At 34.4% G+C, this 15,283-nt stretch overlaps 1 protein-coding gene across 1 annotated transcript; it reads right to left on the reverse strand.

The window, feature by feature from the left end:
- Positions 1-238: 238 nt before the first annotated feature.
- LOC142640092 (ATP-dependent DNA helicase Q-like 4A) lies at positions 239-14,000 on the reverse strand. The gene is made up of 27 exons (XM_075814187.1): positions 13,921-14,000; positions 12,442-12,518; positions 12,147-12,237; positions 11,880-12,053; positions 11,242-11,305; positions 10,441-10,854; positions 9,803-9,973; positions 9,585-9,715; positions 8,967-9,330; positions 8,756-8,887; positions 8,305-8,391; positions 8,068-8,195; positions 6,622-6,742; positions 6,385-6,536; positions 6,138-6,273; positions 5,115-5,238; positions 4,965-5,035; positions 4,760-4,828; positions 4,506-4,634; positions 4,246-4,404; positions 4,061-4,141; positions 3,815-3,976; positions 3,584-3,636; positions 1,708-1,840; positions 1,423-1,517; positions 1,003-1,080; positions 239-931 (listed from the first exon to the last, which is right to left on the reverse strand). Exons 3-27 carry the CDS (start codon positions 12,167-12,169, stop codon positions 535-537), a joined length of 3,648 nt encoding a protein of 1,215 aa, XP_075670302.1. The 5' UTR covers positions 12,170-12,237; positions 12,442-12,518; positions 13,921-14,000; the 3' UTR covers positions 239-534.
- Positions 14,001-15,283: the final 1,283 nt, after the last annotated feature.

Here is a 15,283-nt window from a genome sequence, read left to right on the forward strand (position 1 = left end):
AAGTTATAAATTGTTGCAAAAGCTTTCAACAAGATGATCTCATGTCTGTGGTTTGAACCCACCTCCTTTCCCACTATATACCTAAAAAACATGCTGAATTTTCCATCTCAATTGGGCCCCTAACTCTGCCATTAAATCAGAGTGTATAAGCAAACTCAGGGTGCTCAACTGTCGAGAGACATTACGTTTTCAGTCACTAATATAACTTACACGATAATGACTAACAGACAGACACTTATTGAGTCAAACAGGACACCATCACATTCAGATTACACAACTCACGAGCCCTCAATGTCATTTAATGCCTTTCTACAACGATTATAAAATTACCTTTGGTCATGGTGTGATACATAAGAAACTGGCTACTAACAAGTTTTGCAAAACTGTACACACTATAATATCCACTACGTAAATGGTACAAAGCCTTTGGTCCAGACACCTAGAAGTGCATAGTTGTCACACAAAATTCTTCCCCATAGTATTAAATTAAATGCAACAAGAAATTGCTTTCTACTATACATGCTCTTGAAATAATCAAGATTGTATCCCATTTCCAGGTGCTGACCACAAAGGAAGCACTCTTCCATTGTTCGAACTAGCCTTTGTATTTGAACCATTCATTTCAAAATCATAATCATAGAAATCTAGATCATCATCTATGCATTGGTTGTAAGAATCTGGCTTCATACCATTAGAAGTCTCAGCAGTTTTCTTCTGCCCCGTTACTGCTCTTTTCTTTGATCTACCAGTACTTCTGGAAAAGTCATCATCCTCAAAGTTAGTATTTTGGTTGCTATTTGTATTCCTTCTCCTCTTCATTGAATCAGTACTGTCATTGCTGCCGCTATTGTTTTTCTCTGTCTTGTAGTATTCGTGAATGGTAGACTCAATGGTTTCAAGTATCCGATCTCCGTACTTGCTTACCTTAGCCCTGAATTAAAGCCAGAAAGTTAATAAAATTGACTCTGGAGTAACCAGGCCTTAACCAACCTCACAACTTACTTGCCAATGCCATTGATCTCAAGAAGTTCTTCCTTTGTTCTGGGAATTCTTTTGCTGATGTGCTGCAGCGTAGCATTACTAAGTCGAGAAGGGGGGTAAAAGCAACTTATTAGGACATATGTTAAAATAAAATGGGATAGAGATAACGAACAGCAATATATAAATGTGTATAAAGACAAATATTGCATCCTGAAAGAAATGAAAAAAATCAATGAAAATTCTGTAAGTTTGTATAATGACGAATATTGCATCCTGAAAAAATTGTAAAAAATCAAATGAATTTATTTTGCTTCCATGACTTCTCTTATGCCCCGCAAAGGTGGAAGTTTTGTGCACTGGGTACAATCTTTTATTCTCATAAACAAAAATAGTCATAAATGGAAAACATTGTTGAAGGATAGGAAATGGCTAAGAACAAACCCAAATATGTGGTATGCCATGACCCCCTCCCCAGCTTCTTTGACAAGAATAGTTCGGAGCATTCGCAGAGCTGAATACAGTTTGGCTGAGAGATTCTGATGTAGAACACGTCGATAGAAAAATAAAATAAAACAAAACAAAGGGTTGATTTAGCATTTAATGAAAGTCATAAATTTCATAAAGCAGAAGATTGCAAAGGATGATTAAAAATATGCATATATATGTGTGTGTGTGTGTGTGTGTGTGTGTGTACATAAATGCATGTATAATATCCATCAAAAATACCAAGTCTACTTCAGGTTGAGGCTCAGCAGGAGTGTCAATCCAAGGAGGACTTGGCTTCCCAGATGTCAATGAGCCTTTTGCTGGAGTCACTCCAGATTTGCTCAGTTTAACAGCTTTTGCAGAGGAATGGAATCTACAAAGTATACAAGGAATCGGTGCATGAGATTGTAGCAATGCATGTCGGTTAAACAAAACTTTGCTTGAAATTTGCTTAAGAAATAAAGAGGATGACAGGTCATAGATAAACACAACCAAAAACATTCTGATCAAAACAAGCTTTCACTGATCTAGTAAGTGTTAGATGCATTTTTTTGTCCTTAAATGTAGCTTTTATTAGTCTAATCTTTCAATAACAAGCTTAAGTCTTCACCAAGACACATGAAACAATCTGCTAAACTCACAATAGTACTCCAAACAACAAGCAAGATTCACAGTAAAAAGAGTGAATGACCTTGAAATGTAGACACAGCTGATCCAGGAACAGAGCAGCTGTAGCCCTATTTCCTGGAACCCAACAGAAAGCCTACAGGAATTCGGCCTTTCAGAAGGCCCAAAAATAAGAAAACGACAGAATACATAGACAATTCATCTACGCCATGTCTCGGTGATTACAAAACATCCAGGAGAGGATCCAAGCAAGAACTTTATTTGAAAAACTAATATGATAACCTGGAAATCAAACTTTTAAAGGTTAAATTATACCAACAAGGCCATAATTTATTAAACCGTGTACTGTGTAGGATAGAGTAAAAATATTTGACGAGAAACGAAAAATAGAATAACAATAAAGATCTAAATTACAGTGATGAAGGCATAATAAAGAACTTCATTTCATAGTAAAAACCACACCTTCACTACTAGTGCCTTTCAGTGTAAAAAAAGCCATGGCCCCTTTTCAGAATTAAGGTCAGTACCCCATTTTCTTTCACATACAGAAGTATGCTGTGAAACATACAACACATTCCCAACATAGAGATAGAGTCCAAAATTGCACAGCCTAGTAGCAAAAAATTTTAGTAAAAATAAATGAAGAGGCATCAATATAGATTTCAATCAGTTGTTTGGGCATGTGATACCCTCACACCCCAGATTGTGCGGATTTGATTGGATTAGATTGTTTCAGTGTGTTGTGCGGGTGTGTGCTGAGTCCCGCATCAGGTGTTTACTAGATATATCTTGGGTTTATAAGTGATTATGAGGAGCCCCAATCGCAATTTGACTAATTCATTTGTGCATGCTACTTGATTACAAATCTATCATAAACCAAAAACAACTAGGCCAGGTCAAACACTAAAGTGCCTTTATCATGAAGAGACAATTGAGACAAGCAATAAAGATGGACACAGAAGCAAGTTCTTAAGCATTCAGAGTCTCGAATATACCATCAAGGAGACACAGCAACCAGACCACATGTGAAACAGATAATATGTTAATTCAACAGCATTGGTGACTTGCAGCATATATGAATTTTCTATGGACAAGCCATAAACAATTAACTTCATTATCCATGACATCTTATCAAAAAAAAATTATTTTTTAAAATCCATGACATGAGAAACTAGCAACAGTATTACCAACATAAAATGCTTTTTGAGTAATTAACACCCTAATTAATTACATATAATCAAAAAAGGAAATTTTAGTAAAATAATTATGAAAGGATATAACACAGTCCACAGATTTCAGAAACAAAAGGTAATGGACATGGGTGCAAGTATGCAACTCAAATCAGACATTAACATGTCATGTTGGCAAGCATCTGACTGACAAAATTTTACATATCATATCAATACCATATTCACACGCAAAAAGACTTGCTAGACTTGGCATATGTCAGATTTACAACTAAGCATGACACAACAGGGCTAAAAAGGACCTTAATATGATTGTCTGCCCGAGGAAGAGATTTTTAGCTTTGGACTCATTCACCTGAACAAAATTTAAAATAACACTAAACATTCATACAAGAAATTAAAACAAATGAAGAAATTTTATATGCATAAACTAACCTTAGTGGGCAAAATCAAGGAGCAATTTCTAACCCCTTTCAATCGAAGTCATCTCATATACAAAATACAGAATGAAAGTATAAAGAAATTACAGTTACCTTCAATATTGATGATACAGATCCATAAACATCACTTTTCTTGACATCTTCCACAAGGAAATCCTCAGTAACAAGATGACGCAATATACGGGAAGCTTCACCCTTGTCTAGATGTTTCCCAGCTCCATGCAGGCTTAAAGTCTCATGTCTGTGCTTCTTGACCTAGTTGAAATAAGCCGGAGAGAATTAAAGCACAGAAAGTGACATGAACATAGAAAACAAAGCACAAGTTTTAAAAGAACGTACAAATTGGCTTAAGGAGCCCCTATAGACTTCTAAAATATGAGATGATGAAAACTGCTGCCCCATTAACTTCACCAGTTCAACCTAGCAAGACAAATAAAAAAGTGATTAATGAAATGATAAGTGAATTAAAATGACATACAGTATCCATAAAAAGGTGTAACTAAAAGATGAAAATGCTTTCAAACCAATTGCTTTGCAATGCCTGTGACATCCTTCTCAATAAGACTTTTATTCTTCAAACAATTGTCACAGGTTTTTTTACAGTTTGCAGAATCGAACTTCTCTCCAAAATGAATGAGCTGTAGAAGACGTCGACAATCAACATCATTTTCACAATAACTGACCTGAAACAATTTGACATTAATTAAGAACATTTTCATTCGAATCAATAGGGTATTAGTAACAGACAAAAAAAAAACTGCAATGCAAAGCTTATATCAAGTACCATGCGCAAAATATTTTCGGTATTTGTTTCCAATATCCTCCCTGAATTAGCAATGTTGACACGATTATATCCAGATGTCAATGGAGTTTGCTCTGCTACTCCTTGGCTAATCATATGCTTGAGTCTTATCTGCAAAAAAAGACGAGTGGGGAAAAAGAACCAATAAAGACAAAATGTTTAAATACAAAATCATTGTTCAAATATAGAATTAACAAATCTCAACAAGAATTATGAGTTTCATTAGAGTGACTTACATAGTCACTATAACTGTAATACAACACACAAGATGACCGCTGACCATCTCTACCAGCTCGGCCGCACTCCTGAGACATAATAGTGATACAATGAGCTAAAAGAATCATTAAGCTGAAATTAAAAAGTCATCCACTGTTGTGTTCAATTCTAAACTACTGACATAAGTATCACTGTCCAAGTAGTGGTATACTTGTTATTAATTACCTGGTGGTAACCTTCAATAGATTTTGGGAGAGAATGATGAATTACAAAGCGGACATCTGGTTTGTTGATACCTGAAATGCACACATTACTATTATTACATTGTTCTTTGTAATTAATCAAAAGGCAGCAAGCAGTGAAAGTCAATGATACCCATTCCAAATGCCACTGTAGCACAAATTATATTGATTTCATCTTTGCTCCATTGCTTTTGGGTAAAGGCACGTTGAGCAGGATCCATGCTACCATGGTAGAATGCCGCTTTATGTCCACATTCCTGAAGAAATGATAGACTTAAGCAAACATGAATCACAAAATTAAAAAATACATATATTGATTTTTTATTTTATCTTTGGCTCACCCCTTAGCCTTCCACACAAATTCCCTGTAGCATAATAATCAATTTGATGGTTTTCAGGGGTTTGCCATTTCAATGCCAAAGAATCATCCACATTACAGTTGACCAATTGTCATTTATTACATTATTTGCATGCTCTTTCTAATTTTCAATATCATACTTGTTTCTTAACAAACGCCTTTTATCTTATCACTATTTAAGTACTCCACATTTAGATCCTCCCTTTTTTTTACCTTTCACACACAAACCAATTGCTCAAGAATGTACAACATACACAAATAGCACAAATTAGATGGACAAACGTCATGTAAACATGTTAAATACAGCAAGCACATTTGATGAACTCAAAAGATTGTTTCAATGATTTAACAACTATGATTATAATTTCCAATACTGGAAAAACTTATTAGTCAAAAATAATATAAAAGTCCCTTCATCAGAAGCAAGCACTGCTATAGCCAAATTTTCAAACATGGGTGTCATGTTGCACTTACACAGTCCCACACAGATGACCATAACGTAAGAATGTATACAGGACAATCAATTTCATTAAACACTAGCAAGCAATCAAGATCAATCTAGTATGACCATAATATCAAAAATTCAATACCAAACAGATTCCAAGCAAGGCAATAAATTTGCAAAATTTCAAAGGTAAAATAGACTAAACAAGCAATATTCAGACCTGCAATAAAGTGAATCAAATAAAGGAAAACAAGAGTATTAATACGTTAATAAATCATTCATGGTATCACGCCCTTCTTAAAAGTACTAAAACACACACCCCGCAAAGGAAAGTAATGATAAGATATACTGACCTGTAACTTTTCAGCTACTTTTTCACAGTCCATTCTTGAAAGACAATAAATTATTCCACATTCATCAAAGTGGTTTTCTTTGATGAATTTGTCAATGTCTTCCACACACTTCTTAGTCTTGGGGATAACAGAATACCTGCAACGTTCATGGTGAGTGATGAATTCTATTTTCAGTGGGAACGTCTAAATTATTTTTCTTTTTATTTTCTTTTCTTTGCTATGGTGTGAACATTTATTCAACACTAACCATAAATTTGGGCGATTAAAACTTTGCCGGAAAACAATGCAGTTGACAAGGCCTAGAGCCTGCACAACATCTTCTTTTACACTGGCGGTTGCAGTAGCTGTTAAAGCTAACACAGGAGTATTTTGGAACTTCTGTTTCAAGATACCAAGACCCTGGACATTTTGCAAAACAGCTTAGCACTAAGCAGCAGCTCTATCACCTATAGCATGAAGTTAAAAAGGTTTTAAAAGCCACAACCTGATAATCTGGTCTAAAATCATGCCCCCATTGGCTCACACAATGAGCTTCATCGATAACAACCCTGGCAAGCAATTCCCGAGCATGTAAACTCTCCAGGTGCCTCAAAAGAACATCACTTCTGCATTCAAGAAGATTGGTTTCCAAAATTAACAATATAATGAAAAGAAAAGAAACAAAAGTTTGACTGCACTTTTCAACTCCATACTTTGGTCTTTACAATGTCCCTTCTAAATATCCAGTTTGTACAATCAACTCTAATCTGTGAAGACACGAAACATGACAGCACAAACTCAAACATGACATGACACAATAGATCACAAGACAAGGGAGACAAAAGAGTACAAAAATACATATTTATTTATATACAAATACCATGTGCACATCCACGCACGCATATATAGAGTACCATGCATATAATATTTGTGCTACTTTGTAAATCATTCTCAATTCATAATTTTAAATAAAATATTCTTTATTCATTATTTATAAAAGGAAGACAAACAAATCACATATAACCCAAGGTTGACTCAAAGAACCATTATTTAAGTGGCTTAGTTGATGTTTAAAAGCAAATTAGACCATCAGATCACATTTAAGTGTTTAATATGTCCAACTCATTACCAACTTTAAAGACAGATAATCAGATATTCTACTTGCAGGTCTATCTTAAAAGTTTCCGGCATGTGTAGCACACAATAACCCACAAACAAAACCACCATTACAATCCATTAAGCTACATCACTGACATGCCCTAGTCTACCATCCACTAACATTACCATTGTGGTCAACTTGCAACCACAATTGTGTACACACTGAATGACACAGCAAACCATTATCACAGACCACTTAGTCTAATTTTAAATTCATATAAGATCCTTTGTTTTTCCCTTCAATTTCTCCACTTCCTTTAATTGGAAGTGGAGGAACAAGCACTTTAAAGGAAGTGGAGGAACAAGCACCTAGGAAGTAGGAAGTGTATTGAAGAATCCATTAAAGAATTAGGATCTAAAATCCATATAATCAAGAAAAGAAGAGGACGAAGGGACACTGCCAATCACCAACATCCAATCATACAGCACCTTGAAGAATGGACTTCAGCATTGCTTTAATTGGGTTTGTTAGTCATTGTTCTATTGGTTGTGCAAAAGTGGTTGAAGAAAAAACTAGGTCATGGCTTTAGCTTTAGTTTAAATCTTTGGAGATTAAAGAAAGCTCAAGAATGGTTGAGCTACATCAACAATTGGGGAAAAGATGGCTAGTTCATCTTGGACTACTAGAAGTATCAATTTGTCCTATATTTGTTATATATAGCACACTTGTCGATTTCTAGTGTTTCTTCTTTGACATCAAGCAATAGTCAAGAAATGTAGCTAAAGTAATAGGACATATCAGTGCATGGTTTTTTGTAAAACAGTAATCATGAAGATTCAAAAAAACACTCACCTGGCAACTTTCTCCGGTGTCACATATAACAGCTTGTATTTACAGTAATCAGAGCATAGCTCTCTAAGGATCTCCTGCTGTTCTGTCCATTCCATATTGGCACTTAAGTAAGCAGCAGGTATGTTCGCCTAAGTGCAACTCAAAGAGAAAAAAAAATGTATATCGTTCAATAAGCAGCACATAAATAGTCCAGATGGTATGGAAGGCTGCAGATGTCAGTGATAAAGCAAATATTACCTGCAATAGATGCATTATCTGATCTTGAATAAGTGACACAAGGGGAGAAATTACCAATGTTATACCTGGACAGATAAGAGCAGGGAGCTGCAAGGAAAAAAAACAAACAAAAAAATTCCAAAGTGTAAACTCCCATAATGCAAACCGCAAAAAGTTAAATTTCCCAATATTAACAAGGGAACCCTACACTATACAAGTCGCTTGATCAAGAATACCACTAAAATCAAGCATATAAGAAAAATAACAAGAAAAACAGGCCAGAATTATCAATGATGTACTGAGCATAGATCAGAAAATTAGAAACAACAGATGACTGAAATCACTTTTAAAAAAGGGATCAGTAAGGTGGCACAATCATTAAGATGTACTGAGAATTAAAATAGTAAACAGTATCTTATTACCCAGAAATTGAAGAACCATGATCCATAAGATCCTTGCAAGCTTTTTTTACCTGATATGTCAAACTCTTTCCCCCTCCAGTTGGCATTAGAACGAAAACATCACAACCACTCATCGTAGCATTAATAACTTCTCTTTGGTTGGGGCGAAAAGAGTGGTTCCCAAACACTTTCTTGTTATTGGCCTGAGAGTGGAAGTATGTAAATAACCATCAGGATGACATCCATGCAAATAAGAAACTTGACAATAATTCAGATAAGCACCTCCAGCTTCTTTGTCCATGGGAAGTTCTGACTACTCCACTTTTTGTCATTAGAACCTTCAATATAATTAACTTCAACATACTTAGGAACATACGGTTCCCTCTCCAAAGGGCCTGATGAAACATCAAATCTATCTACAGAGGAGAATGAATTCCACCTTTCATTCCCTCCCAGCTCATTATTCAGGTTTACCTGGGCTTCAAATCTCATTGGTGTCTTGAAAGCAGCTGCTTGAGGTGTTTCATATTGAAATGACCTGATGGCTGTTGTGGATGTAGAATAATGTGACCTTTGTCTTTCCTCGTCAACTGAATTGACACGAAGATACCCATCAAGCTGTTGAATTTGCTTATTTAGCTGTGACCTAACAACAAACAAACATTAATTGGCTCATACCTCTTAGACAATGATGATAAGTGTATTGCAAAAACATGAAAGAGTGCTACTATGAGACAACAAAAGGCAATATAAACCATTCTGCATGAATTCACCTATTCATCATATTCTATTATTTCTTTGTATATTCATTATTTCACTTTGCCATTTCCTCTGAACAGATCCAATATATGTAGCAAATAGAATATTGAACAATAATTACAGATCAGGTGGGAAGCAAACCTATCTTGGCGAAGCTTCTCAATGTGCTCTGAGGTGAGTTCATTAACATTATCAAGCAGTTCATTTGATATAATGATTAGCATGTCCTTCATTTCCTGCAAATGAATCGTAGCTTCGGGGCACAGTCCTAGCTGCATTACGACCAAAAATCAGGCATGTGAAGCTGACAGTATACTAAAATGGAGTCACAATTGAACAGAAAAATATGTTACACCTACCTTAAGACCATGACTGCAGTTTGAGCACAGTTCCAGTGGCAAACTACTTTCATCTTGCCTAGAAAAATTATCTTTATCTATAGTTGGAGTAATGGGTGGCAGCTTAGAAATTGATGGTTGTGGTGTGCAAGTTGATTGGTATCGTTCAACTATATGGTCCACATCAATATTCTGAACCCAAAGGCAGTAAATGAGACAGGTGAATGCACAGAAATCAACATTGACATCAATAAAGCCAAAACAACATACGACTTTAGATACAAAAAAATATGAGGACTACTTCAACACTTAATCCAGAAGTACATGAAATAAATTTTAACCAGCAACCTGAATTCACCAGAAAAAAACCTATGAAATCTTCATTTGCATATGTTCATAAGCAAAACAGCATTTGAAAATGTAATCCAACAGATACCATATTACAAACAAACTCAAATTTAGCTGCTTGATAAGCACTATTTGATGCACTTGAAACTATTACAATTTTATTGGTAAAATTTTGCCAACTTGATGATATCAAAACAATTAAAAACATAGAGTTCCAACATGAATTACTCCTAACCAGGTTAAATTGATTAGAGCTAATTCAGGTTATCCAAGTTTCATTGTAATTCATAAATAATAGTGATATGAATTACCTCAAGTATGTCATCATCATCAAGGTTACCGGCAAAAATTCCTGCAGACTCTTTTACTTGGTCATTATGAACAGTATTATTGTTGAATGATCTATCCAAATTCTGAGAATGAGAATTGTTGACTATTGATGCTCTTATCTGACTATTTTCAGCTTCCATGGCTCTAACATTACTTGATGAAAAATGATTGCCCATGGACCTTCCAGGTTGACTAATCTTGCTGTTGGTTTCGCTGAAATTTTTATGTGTTTGTATACCTTCCGAGCTTCTTTCAAGGTTATATGCGCTTTGGGAAATAGTTCTTCCTCCAACACTGTGAGATACATTATTATGAAGATCCTTAACCTGTACAGTTTTTCCAGGTTTTGTGTACTTCCTGCAAGAAATCTGAAGATTGGAAAGAGTATGCCAAGCCTGCCAAAAGTTTTCCATTGAAAAGTTATTACCAGATTAGAAGTTATGAACAAATATGGCCATTGAATGTCCACAAATGGATAAACAAGTTAAGAACATTTACTTTTGATTGACTTAACCATAAACTGATACAAGAACCAGAGTTTGTCAACACCAAGCATAATAACAAGATCATAAACATAAGATTTGTTATAAATATATATATATATATATATAAAAATAAGAGCACAGGGCAAGCAGCTTCAACTACAAAATGAATTAGAAAAAGTACTACTAGCTAACACAGTTCAAATGAAACATTAAAAATCATATTCACTGCTATAAATCGATTTAATTAGAAAATTAGGACAGCTGAGAATGAACATAGATCCTGCCTAACAACTTTACCTTTTCCACTTGTGCACTCTGGCTCTGTAACCTTGCAATATTTTGACTTTGGAATTCCATTGCCCTGAAAAAATAAAGATTTTATTAAAACAAATATTAAAAGCTTAACAAAGTCTGAATAAGTCAACTTTGACACCTTTTAGTTATAGAAAAAAAAATTAAACAGCCTTATATATAGTAAAGGAAATTTTTCCAAAAAAAAAAATGGTGATCTCTTTGTGTTGATGGAGTTTTTTTATACAAGTACTTGCGTTGATGGAGTATTGTCTTACAGTAGCAAATGAGTTGTACATTCTAAGGAATAAGAACTTGGGAATTTCATATAAGGCCTTTTAACTTATAATGTCAATTGCAAACCATTAAAAAGCATGTCCATGCAAAAAATAAGGGATCAAAAGAAAATGAGCCAACACCATAAATTTATTGTTATTAGGTAAAAGGTATTCGCATTTTTTCTAAATTGCAATCACTGAATGCCAAATGAGCATCTCTAACAACTGCACAGCCCTGATTCCCATCAGAAAAATATGCATTACATCAATATATAATCAATTGATAAAAATTCATTTTCTATGGAAGAGAGATTATAGAGTGCTCTACAAAATAAAAATAAAACAGTGTGTTTAATGGTAACATACCGTGCCCACATTGCTCCTTCAGCACCAGGTTTTTGTGAGGACAATGAAAAAAGGAAATTTGAACTCAAAAACTTATTTTGGCTTAAGAAATTATCATGTGCATTAGCATGTTGTGACAAATTAACTTTAGGAAGGTTATCATCACATTTGAGCCCTTGACCTGAATTGCTCCGGCTGCATATAAATAACAAAAAATTAACTACACAAGCTAGGAAAAAGGAAAGGAAATTGGTGCCCAAAAAAGAAGAGAACAATTATAACTCTTGCCTCAAGTGCATTTCCATAGTCATTGATAAGCATATTCGCCTACCAAGTTAACAGTTCCCCATTCTCAAAATCCACATATTTATACAAAAGCCTGCCATATAAAACCTCCTCAATAACAAATTTCAATGTACTACAAAATAAAGGAATTCCAGTCTGCAAGAAATTATGAGAAGATACAAAACTAAAGTCGAAATTGAAAAAACCCAAGGTAACAAACTAATTGAGCTAACCAAAGTAGACATAATGATACTGGAATATTAAAAAAATTACATAAAACCAAAACAAGAGTGATTACCTCTGTGAATTCATTTCTGCTCCTCATCAAATGGTGAACATATTCAACCACTCCCACTCGCATCCACAAATGAAAAACTGGAGAGGACATCCTCATAAATATCAATTCAAAGAAACATGTTTTTTTCTTTTTTTAATTTTATAAAAGTCAAAGAAACATGTTCTAAAAAGAAAAAAGAAAGAGCAAGTAGAAATAACTTCTAAGGAAAAGTAGTGATGTGCATTAGATAATTATGACTTGCAACATTATCATCAGTGATTCACAAATTCATGACTCATGCAGACATGTGGTTTTCACAAATCCAATGAATGAGGCAAGAGTGAGATTTTTTTTTTCTTGGATAAGTAATAGAATTTTATTGAAAATGGAAACAACTACTCTATGTTCACAATTATGAAAATAAAGCACTTTGAAAAAAATACAGGCAAATTAATCAGAAGATCTAAGAGAAAGTTGGAAATCGAATTACTGATTACCAAGAACTCTTTAGTCCAATATATCATATGTGCATTTAACTTGTGGATTTTAATTTCAGCCCTTGGAAGAACCAAATAACTGATTATCTATTCTTATCAGAAAACAAAGACCACAGGAAGATGATAAGATTTTTGCATCATATCAATGATATGGTCGCAATATGGCGTCTCTAACTAGTTTTACTCCAACAATTCTTCATTCAATTTATGTAAGATTTGCAAATGCACCAAGCCCTCTTATCAATAACAAGACAATCTGGATCAAGTTCAGTAAACCCAAAGAACACTAGTTCGTAAGAGTTTTAAACAACCCAGCCCTCACAAATTTTACCCTTAAATTCTTCATCTTTTCCATCCGACAATCAGAAAAATTCATGATCATAGGTCAAGCCCATCTCCAATGTATATATAAACCCGTTGGATTACACGTTTTCTTTGTTCTTAAAAGGCATGCCATATTTTGTACAAATCGAATGTTACATATATCCAATCCAAACCGTTTTCAGCTCGTTAAGGAAAGCTCCAGCAATAAAAAGTATTGAGTACCCAAAAAAAAAAACACTTGAAACTTAAATATAATTTCTGACCATTTGAATATTTAGTATTCATAAGAGTTATCCGAGTGTAACTTGAACCCAACGCTATATAAATTATACACTCATAACCACATTTCTCATTTCACATCCAAACTATGTATATATCCCACTTAGCATAGTTCACATCACTCTTCTTCTAACTAAACAAAATGGGTATTATAGAAAACATCCCTATACATTTTTCATTTTCTACTTATTCTCCATTAAAACCAAGGTACCCACAATAACGACTGTACACAGAGATATACAAATTCAAAAAAATACGGAATCAATTGGGGCTCTGAATCCAAACACGGCGTATTGAAACCCTATACAAATATGTGTGTGTGTGTGTGTGTGTGTGTGTGTGTGTGTGTGATGTGAAATGAAGTAGAAACCCTAGAATTGAGGGGATTGAAGTTGATTACCTTTGGAATGTGGAAAATCTTTGTTAGGGCTTATTGTGTTTGCTTTGTTTGCTGCAAGTTTTTTAGAGAGAGAGAGAGAGAGCACTTTAAATAAAATGTAAGCGCGGTGTGGGAGTGGCGGGACATTTTCATTTTGCTTTATTTGATTATTTTAACGAGTGATTAGCCTTTGGTTTTGGTTTTTCTTTTTCTTTTTCTTTTTTTCTTTTTTATAAATAAAAAATATATATTTTTGTATTATTCTCAACCAAACAAAAAAAATTGAGACATTGTAAGGATGCCTTTGGGTAACGCATTTTGCAGCATTAGACACTGTTCACACGTTTTAAGCGTGAGACCCACAGAATTGTTACAAACAAATGAAGAAAAATGCAGACCCACGGCACAGTGTGAACAGTGTTTTACTATTGTGTTTTACAACGACAAAATTGAAGGTAGCCTATTTAGCATTATGAATATTGTGTTTTGTAGAAATTATTATAGAAAAAAAAAAGATAAATGAGAAATAAAATAATATGATTGTGTTTTTGTTTTGTTGAAAGCACCGATAAAAAAAAAACTACTATTAACGATTAAAAAAAATTATCAAAATTTGTAAGGATATTTTTTTTTTTTTCAATCATAAACTTTACAAGTATTGAGGATATATACTTTAGAAGCTAATTGAAGTGCAAATAAGCTTGCTAGGATGGGGGCTGTTCAACTCAGTTTAATCTTTTCTTGTGTCCGCACTCCGCATGTGGACATAGTTAGTATTTTCAATTCTGATTTGAATGGTTTGTATTTAACTAGGATGTGTCCTAACTCCTGAGATTTCTTTTGTTCCTTCGTTTTTCTTATGCAATCTTCTATTTACCAAAAAAAAGGGATATAAACTTTGATCCAATATTCTATTGTCTTAAATCACTTATTATGTATAAACTTTGGACCATATATTGTATTGTTTCAAAGATGAATTGTATGGTGATTTGAAGTCTATATAAGTTATATGTCAGCCTTCCCAAAAAAAATCCCCGGCAACAGCAAATAGACCAAAGCCACAACCAAGTGAACCTAACGGGCCAAGCCACATACCAATCAACACTTAAATCCAGCCCGCTATCAACTTTTAAGTCCAAGCCGTGTGACCCATTGGGTTGAACCTAGCTCTCTCAAAACAAGCCCAGATTCAATCTAACAAAACTTGGGCCCCAACTTTGTCAAGCCCACACACTCAACTGACAAAGCCAGCCCCTTAGCCCAACATGCTCACACAGTCACACTCTCAAATAAAATACCAATACACACTCAAATTCAAGCCCAACCCTATCCAAAATACCAACCCACACTCAAACTATCATTTTGTATGCTCAAATTATGATAT

The sequence above is a fragment of the Castanea sativa genome, chromosome 1 (assembly GCF_040712315.1).
Source record: "Castanea sativa cultivar Marrone di Chiusa Pesio chromosome 1, ASM4071231v1".
In the NCBI taxonomy this organism is placed as follows: Eukaryota; Viridiplantae; Streptophyta; class Magnoliopsida; order Fagales; family Fagaceae; genus Castanea; species Castanea sativa.